This window comes from Nerophis lumbriciformis, linkage group LG26 (genome assembly GCF_033978685.3).
Source record: "Nerophis lumbriciformis linkage group LG26, RoL_Nlum_v2.1, whole genome shotgun sequence".
NCBI classification, from domain to species: Eukaryota; Metazoa; Chordata; class Actinopteri; order Syngnathiformes; family Syngnathidae; genus Nerophis; species Nerophis lumbriciformis.
Window position 1 is genome coordinate 36,355,001 of NC_084573.2, and position 8,918 is coordinate 36,363,918.

Here is an 8,918-nt window from a genome sequence, read left to right on the forward strand (position 1 = left end):
ATTTGTTATTAAATAAATAAAATCCCACCTATGAAACTATTGCAAGATTTTGAAGCAAGTTCAGCCACGGCAGATGATAGCGAGTACTCTTCGTCGTCAGTGTTGAATCAGAATCAGAATCAGAATCAGCTTTATTGTCATTACGCAAGGTAACGAGATTGAGGCCATTCCATACAGTGCGATGTGTGCATGCTAGAAAAACAATGTGCAAATATATAAAAATTTAAAAAATGTAGAAGTGCAATGAATATGGTGTGAAATGAATATATACATGAAAAAACAAAACAAAAACAGGGTGGTTGGTGGAATGGGTTATTGCACCGAAGAGAAGGCAGTTATGAGGGACAATGGGGCAGTCCGTTCAGGATGGTTATGGCCCTGGGGAAGAAGCTGTTCTTTAGCCTGTTTGTTTTGGTTTTAATGCACCTGTAGCGCTTCCCAGAGGGCACCATGACCATGACAGAAAAAAGTAAACAATGCACAGGGATTGTGGAAAATTTTACAGACATTTTTTTTCCCGGAAAATTCACAGAACTTTCGTAGGAAACTACAACGCGGCAGTGCACGCGACCTTGGAAGTGTTAACTGTGGACGTTCCACACGTAGTACGCTGGAGTCTGTGAGCACCTTAACTCTCTGCACTTGTCCAAAGTCCAATTAAATAAAGGTTAGCTTATTGGTTGAATAAAAACAACTTACAGCTCCCATGACTTTTTTAAACGTTCCTACATCCATCTGGAGGAATAAGGTTTGTCCTTCATGACTGCTAAAATAATACTAACTTGACATCTCTTCACGTGACCTGAGCAATTAAGAGTATTGACCTTGTAACCCGGTTGTCTTCCGTCCAGGTCCCCGAGCGCTTTTTGGAGGTGGCCGAGATCACGCTGAGGGAGTTTTTCAACGCCATCGTGGCGGGCAAAGACGTGGACCCTTCCTGGAAGAAGGCCATCTACAAGGTGATCTGCAAGCTGGACAGCGAAGTCCCCGAGATCTTCAAGTCGCCTAACTGTCTCCAAGAGCTTCTACACGAGTAAAGTCCAGTTCTCCTCGCTCTCCACACAACGCTTTGCGCTTTTTTTTTTTGATCTTCTTCATGGAACATTACTCTCTTTTAATCGATTTTTTTCCCCCCCCACTTTCTTTTGTTTTTTTTATTTACTTTTTTGAATGTATGAAAGTTATGAAGTAGCATTCCCGATTTGAAGCCTTGGCGTCCGTTCCTCGATGACGTAGTTCTTGTGTTGCTTTTCTTCTAAGAGAATTTGTAATATTATTATTATTATTATTATTAATTAATTAATGGATTTGTTTTTGCTCCTGACGAACTGAGAAGATTCTAATCGTTGGGATTTTTTTTTTTTTGGGGTGACTCGTCATCCATGTGGCCTGGTCTAGGATCTACACTGACTTGAGTGGCAATGAAGGAAACAGGCTGTGTTCCGTAGACTTCCATGCGGTCCACCCAATGAACTGAGTTGTCCCCGACTGGGCGCTCCCTCGCACACAAAAGCAGGACTAGTGAGGGAAGTGGACTGGACCGTGATCTAAACTGGGTCTTGGACCGGTTTCAAATAGATTCCGACCTCTACCCTTTTTTTGAAGTGTTTTTCCCGGGGCATTGTGTTTATCGGGTGTACATTTTTTTTTTCTTTTGCCATGAATATTTCCGTTGTGTATGATGATTTTATGATTTGTCACCACTGCTTTGCTGAAGGTTGGCATTGAAGATGTTTGTCCCCTCTAATGCCTTTGCAGACAAAAATAAATTATTCCTATGAAGAGTATTCAAAAAGAGTTTAGATTCAGGATTTTTTACTGCTTCTCGTGTCCATTGCTTGCTGATTCATGACTTTTTTTTTCCTGGCTGCATTTATTTGTGCCGTTTCCTGCCACTGGACGGCTGAGACAATGATAGTGGAAATGGAGTTTTGCTTGGCCTTGTCTGTGGATTTTGGTAGAACTGTTGCCACGACGGACGTAAACAAAATGGCTTAGGTTCAAATTGTCGATGGTTAAGTCTATTTTCCGCCTCAGCCGTTCTTTGTGTGATGACGTCATTACTTGAATATATCGGAATACTGAAGAAGACTTTAAGGCCGTGTTTACACTATCCAGGGTAACTCACACCTAACCTAATCTGTGTCCACACACAACAATGCTACTGTTTAAGACCCCGGAAAATGCGCATCCTCCAGTGTTGCTTTGTGTGCAACTTCTTAAATGTAACTTATCTGAACAATATCCAGTGTTGTGGTGTTTCAATTAACTGGAATCCAGATAAAGGGGAACATTATCACAATTTCAGAAGGGTTAAAACCATTAAAAATCAGTTTCAAAGTTTTTTTCAAAATTTTACCCATCACGCAATATCCCTAAAAAAAAGCTTCAAAGTGCCGGATTTTAACCATCGTTATATACACCCGTCCATTTTCCTGTGACGTCACATAGTGATGCCAACTCAAACAAACATGGCGGAAAGAACAGCGAGCTATAGCGACATTAGCTCGGATTCAGACTCGGATTTCAGCGGCTTTCAACAGATTACGCATGTATTGAAACGGATGGTTGTAGTGTGGAGGCAGGTAGCGAAAACCGAATTGAAGAAGAAACCGAAGCTATTGAGCCATATCGGTTTGAACCGTATGCAAGCGAAACCGACGAAAGTGACACGGGAGAAAGCGAGGACGAATTCGGCGATCGCCTTCTAACCAACGATTGGTATGTGTTTGTTTGGCATTAAAGGAAACTAACAGCTATGAACTAGGTTTACAGCATATGAAATACATTTGGCAACAACATGCACTTTGAGAGTGCAGACAGCCCAGTTTTCATCAATTAATATATTCTGTAGACATACCCTCATCCGCGCTCTTTTCCTGAAAGCTGAGCTGTCCAGTTTTGGAGTTGATGTCAGCAGGCCAGGGAAGCTAGGGTCGATATTCTTCTCTTGATCATCTTCGGTGGCATAAGGGACGGTGTGAGCCAAGACATCCATCCATCTAAGTGTCAAAAAGTCTGGATTTTTTCTAAGTGTCAAAAAGTCTGGATTTTTTCAAAGTGTCAAAAAGTCGGGATTTTTTCGAAGTGTCAAAAAGTCTGGATTTTTTCAAAGTGTCAAAAAGTCTGGATTTTTTCTAAATGTCAAAAACTGGATTTTTTCTAAGTGTCAAAAAGTCTGGATTTTTTCTAAGTGTCAAAAAGTCTGGATTTTTTCTAAGTGTCAAAAAGTCGGGATTTTTTCGAAGTGTCAAAAAGTCTGGATTTTTTTCTAAATGTCAAAAACTGGATTTTTTTCTAAGTGTCAAAAAGTCTGGATTTTTTCTAAATGTCAAAAACTGGATTTTTTCTAAGTGTCAAAAAGTCTGGATTTTTTCTAAGTGTCAAAAAGTCTGGATTTTTTTCGAAGTGTCAAAAAGTCGGGATTTTTTCGAAGTGTCAAAAAGTCTGGATTTTTTCTAAATGTCAAAAAGTCTGGATTTTTTTCTAAGTGTCAAAAAGTCTGCGGGAACAAACTGCCGCCATTGCTTGCCGTGCTACCGAGGGTCCTTTGTCCCTGAATTGCTCACACACTCCGGCAGATTCAATGGGGGTCTGGCGGCAGATTTCTTTGACTTTATGGTTGGAAATGCATCTGCTTTGAGTGTCGCAGGATATCCACACATTCTTGCCATCTCTGTCGTAGCATAGCTTTCGTCGGTAAAGTGTGCGGAACAAACGTCCAATTTCTTGCCACTTTGGCATCTTTGGGCCACTGGTGCAACTTGAATCCGTCCCTGTTTGTGTTGTTACACCCTCCGACAACACACCGACGAGGCATGATGTCTCCAAGGTACGGAAAACAGTCGAAAAAACGGAAAATAACAGAGCTGATTTGACTCGGTGTTTGAGAAAATGGCGGATTGCTTCCCGATGTGACGCCACGTTGTGACGTCATCGCTCCGAGAGCGAATAATAGAAAGGCGTTTAATTCGCCAAAATTCACCCATTTAGAGTTTGGAAATCGGTTAAAAAAATATATGGTCTTTTTTCTGCAACATCAAGGTATATATTGACGCTTACATAGGTCTGGTGATAATGTTCCCCTTTAACAGTTCACTTTACTCATTTTCATGAATTACTAGTTTCTATGTAACTGTTTTTATATTGTTTTACTTTCTTTTTTATTCAAGAAAATGTTTTTAATTTATTTATCTTATTTTATTTTATTAATTTTTTTTTTAAAGTACCTTATCTTCACCATACCTGGTTGTCCAAATTAGGCATAATAATGTGTTAATTCCACGACTGTATATATCGGTTGATATCGGTATCGGTAATTAAAGAGTTGGACAATATCGGAATATCGGCGGACATCCCTATTGCTGGGTATGTTTTGGACATTTGGACAAAAATAGTTTCAAGCATGTTTTACTCAATATAGGTCATCAAATCTTAGCAACAAGCTGTAATATCATACTGACATCATTTAGGACCAAAACCTTTAAAGGGGAACATTATCACCAGACCTATGTAAGCGTCAATATATACCTTGATGTTGCAGAAAAAAGACCATAGATTTTTTTAACCGATTTCCGAACTCTAAATGGATGAATTTTGGCGAATTAAACGCCTTTCTATTATTCGCTCTCGGTGTTGTCGGAGGGTGTAACAACACGAACAGGGACGGATTCAAGTTGCACCAGTGGCCCAAAGATGCCAAAGTGGCAAGAAATTGGATGAAATTTGTTCCGCACTCTTTACCGACGAAAGCTATGCTACGACAGAGATGGCAAGAATGTGTGGATATCCTGCGACACTCAAAGCAGATGCATTTCCAACCATAAAGTCAAAGAAATCTGCCGCCAGACCCCCATTGAATATGCCGGAGTGTGTGAGCAATTCAGGGACAAAGGACCTCGGTAGCACGGCAAGCGATGGCCGCAGTTTGTTCCCGCAGACGAGCGAGCTAAACCCCCTGGATGTCTTGGCTCACACCGTCAAGAGAAGAATATCGACCCTAGCTTCCCTGGCCTGCTGACATGAGGGTATATCTACAGAATATATTAATTGATGAAAATTAGGCTGTCTGCACTCTCAAAGTGCATGTTGTTGCCAAATGTATTTCATATCCTGTGACGTCACATAGTGATGCCAACACAAACAAACATGGCGCATAGAACAGCAAGCTATAGCGACATTAGCTCGGATTCAGACTCGGATTTCAGCGGCTTAAGCGATTCAACAGATTACGCATGTATTGAAACGGATGGTTGTAGTGTGGAGGCAGGTAGCGAAAACCAAATTGAAGAAGAAACCGAAGCTATTGAGCCGTATCGGTTTGAACCGTATGCAAGCGAAACCGACGAAAACGACACGGGAGAAAGCGAGGACGAATTCGGCGATCGCCTTCTAACCAACGATTGGTATGTGTTTGTTTGGCATTAAAGGAAACTAACAACTATGAACTAGGTTTACAGCATATGAAATACATTTGGCAACAACATGCACTTTGAGAGTGCGGACAGCCCAGTTTTCATCAATTAATATATTCTGTAGACATACCCTCATCCGCGCTCTTTTCCTGAAAGCTGATCTGTCCAGTTTTGGAGTTGATGTCAGCAGGCCAGGGAAGCTAGGGTCGATATTCTTCTCTTGATCATCTTCGGTGGCATAAGGGACGGTGTGAGCCAAGACATCCATCCATCTAAGTGTCAAAAAGTCTGGATTTTTTCTAAGTGTCAAAAAGTCGGGATTTTTTCGAAGTGTCAAAAAGTCGGGATTTTTTCGAAGTGTCAAAAAGTCTGGATTTTTTCAAAGTGTCAAAAAGTCTGGATTTTTTCTAAATGTCAAAAACTGGATTTTTTTCTAAGTGGCAAAAAGTCTGGATTTTTTTCTAAGTGTCAAAAAGTCGGGATTTTTTCGAAATGTCAAAAAGTCTGGATTTTTTCTAAATGTCAAAAACTGGATTTTTTCTAAGTGTCAAAAAGTCTGGATTTTTTCTAAGTGTCAAAAAGTCTGCGGGAACAAACTGCCGCCATTGCTTGCCGTGCTACCGAGGGTCCTTTGTCCCTGAATTGCTCACACACTCCGGCAGATTCAATGGGGGTCTGGCGGCAGATTTCTTTGACTTTATGGTTGGAAATGCATCTGCTTTGAGTGTCGCAGGATATCCACACATTCTTGCCATCTCTGTCGTAGCATAGCTTTCGTCGGTAAAGTGTGCGGAACAAACGTCCAATTTCTTGCCACTTTGGCATCTTTGGGCCACTGGTGCAACTTGAATCCGTCCCTGTTCGTGTTGTTACACCCTCCGACAACACACCGACGAGGCATGATGTCTCCAAGGTACGGAAAACAGTCGAAAAAAACGGAAAATAACAGAGCTGATTTGACTCGGTTTGAGAAAATGGCGGATTGCTTCCCGATGTGACGTCATCGCTCCGAGAGCGAATATTAGAAAGGCGTTTAATTCGCCAAAATTCACCCATTTAGAGTTCGGAAATCGGTTAAAAAAAATATACGGTCTTTTTTCTGCAACATCAAGGTATATATTGACGCTTACATAGGTCTGGTGATAATGTTCCCCTTTAATAAGACATCATAAAGTAATCAAATCTTTAATAAACACGTAAACAATGTGATAAACATATAACATTAATCAATCTAGGGATCTAGATATCTGGTCAGGACACTCCTTACCGTATTTTTCGGACTATAAGTCACACCGGCCGAAAATGTATAATAAAGATGGGGGAAAACATATATAAGTCGCACTGGAGTATAAGTCGCATTTTTGGGGAAATGTATTTGATAAAAGCCAACACCAAGAATAGACATTTGAAAGGCAATTTAAAATAAATGAAGAATAGTGAACAACAGGCTGAATAAGTGTACGTTATATGAGGCATAAATAAGCAACTGGTATGTTAACGTAACATATTATGGTAAGAGTCATTCAAATAACTATAACATATAGAACATGCTATACGTTTACCAAACAATCTGTCACTCCTAATCGCTAAATCCCATGAAATCTTATACGTCTAGTCTCTTACGTGAATGAGATCAATAATATTATTTGATATTTTACGCTAATAATAATAAGTCGCTCCTGAGTATAAGTCGCACTATGAAAAAAAACTGCGACTTATAGTCCGAAAAATACGGTACTCTTTTGCCTTCACCTTCATTGTCCATTCCTTTTTGGTGACTTTATATACTCTGGACCGAGACGTCGAGTCCGCGACATACATGGCGGACATTAACTGATACAGTCCGCTTTGCCAGTCCAAAAGCATTCGCCGTTTTCCTCGACGGCCAGGTAATACAAAGCACGCGCTATCTTTTTTATCACATCCAACAGGAGCTGGCATTCTCGTTGTCTCTCCTTCGACAATAGGACAAAGTTTTTTCGCTAAATAGCATCACAGCTGAATGTTCTCTTGCCATCTGAGAAGTGTTGTATCCCAAATAGCTGCAATGGCTTTCACTTAAGGTATTCATGTGTGATTTCCACAAGCGTCTGTACATTTACCGTATTTTTCGGACTATAAGTCGCAGTTTTTTTCGTAGCTTGGCGACTTATACTCTGGAGCGACTTATGTGTGAAATTATTAACACATTAGCGTAAAATATCAAATTATTGATCTCATTCACGTAAGAGACTAGACGTGTAAGATTTCATGGGATTTAGCGATTAGGAGTGACAGATTGTTTGGTAAACGTATAGCATGTTCTATATGTTATAGTTATTTGAATGACTCTTACCATAATATGTTACGTTAACATACCAGTTGGTTATTTATGCCTCATATAACGTACACTTATTCAGCCTGTTGTTCACTATTCTTGATTTATTTTAAATTGCCTTTCAAATTGTCTATTCTTGGTGTTGGCTTTTATCAAATACATGTCCCCCCAAAATGCGACTTAGTGCGACTTATATATGTTTTTTTTCCTTCTTTATTATGCATTTTCGGCCGGTGCGACTTATACTCCAAAAAATACAGTAGTAGAAGAAACACGGGCATGTCTGGATGACTCGCCTTCATATTTCCAGTGGTTAGCTCCGAGCTACCGAAACCGCTTTATTATGAAGCTGGCTGCGGCGCATTCTTTCTGGCGTCACTTCCTGTGTGGGCGAGGTCTTTCTGGCGTCACTTCGCCTCCGAACTCAGTTTGTAAACAATCAATGAGTCCATACAAAGCTAAGTGCCGGAGATTCAAGAAATACACAGCTGACTTACCCGTGTAAAAATGTGTCCGAGGAGGGGGACCTTAAATGCTGGTTTAGCGTGGCTGAAACGGGGCTTAGGCTAAATAATTACCGTATTTTTCGGAGTATAAGGCGCTCTGGAGTATAAGACGCACCGGCCGAAAATGCATAATAAAGAAGGAAAAAAACATATATAAGTCGCATTTTTGGGGGAAATGTATTTGATAAAAGCCAACACCAAGAATAGACATTTGAAAGGCAATTTAAAATAAATCAAGAATAGTGAACAACAGGCTGAATAAGTGTACGTTATATGAGGCATAAATAACCAACTGGTATGTTAACGTAACATATTATGGTAAGAGTCATTCAAATAACTATAACATATAGAACATGCTATACGTTTACCAAACAATCTGTCACTCCTAATCGCTAAATCCCATGAAATCTTATACGTCTAGTCCAGGGGTCGGCAACCTTTACCAGTCAAAGAGCCATTTTGACCAGTTTCACAAATTATAGAAAACAAAGGGAGCCGCAAAAATATTTTGAAATTTTAAATGAAATAATGTATATAAAAAAAATTTTTTTGCTTTGTGCTATGTATAAACCAGGGGTCTCAGACACGTTGCACACACCTTTATATGGAATTTTTAAGTTGGTGCGGCACGCGGGCTTTGAAAGAATAGCGCTTGTCAGCGTCATGCGTGCCGTGATGGTA

The 8,918-nt window shown here is 40.2% G+C and overlaps 1 protein-coding gene across 2 annotated transcripts in view; it reads left to right on the top strand.

The window, feature by feature from the left end:
* The window catches only part of LOC133623679 (prospero homeobox protein 1-like), a 150,935-nt gene extending 148,672 nt beyond the window's left edge, over positions 1-2,263 (top strand). Inside the window, exon 5 of one of the 2 annotated variants that reach the window (XM_072916291.1) lies at positions 852-2,263. In XM_072916291.1, the coding sequence (XP_072772392.1) occupies positions 852-1,037 (186 nt within the window). In that variant the 3' untranslated portion in view covers positions 1,038-2,263. The remainder of the gene's footprint in view (positions 1-851) is intronic. The other variant, XM_061986966.2, reaches the window with a different exon arrangement.
* Positions 2,264-8,918: the final 6,655 nt, after the last annotated feature.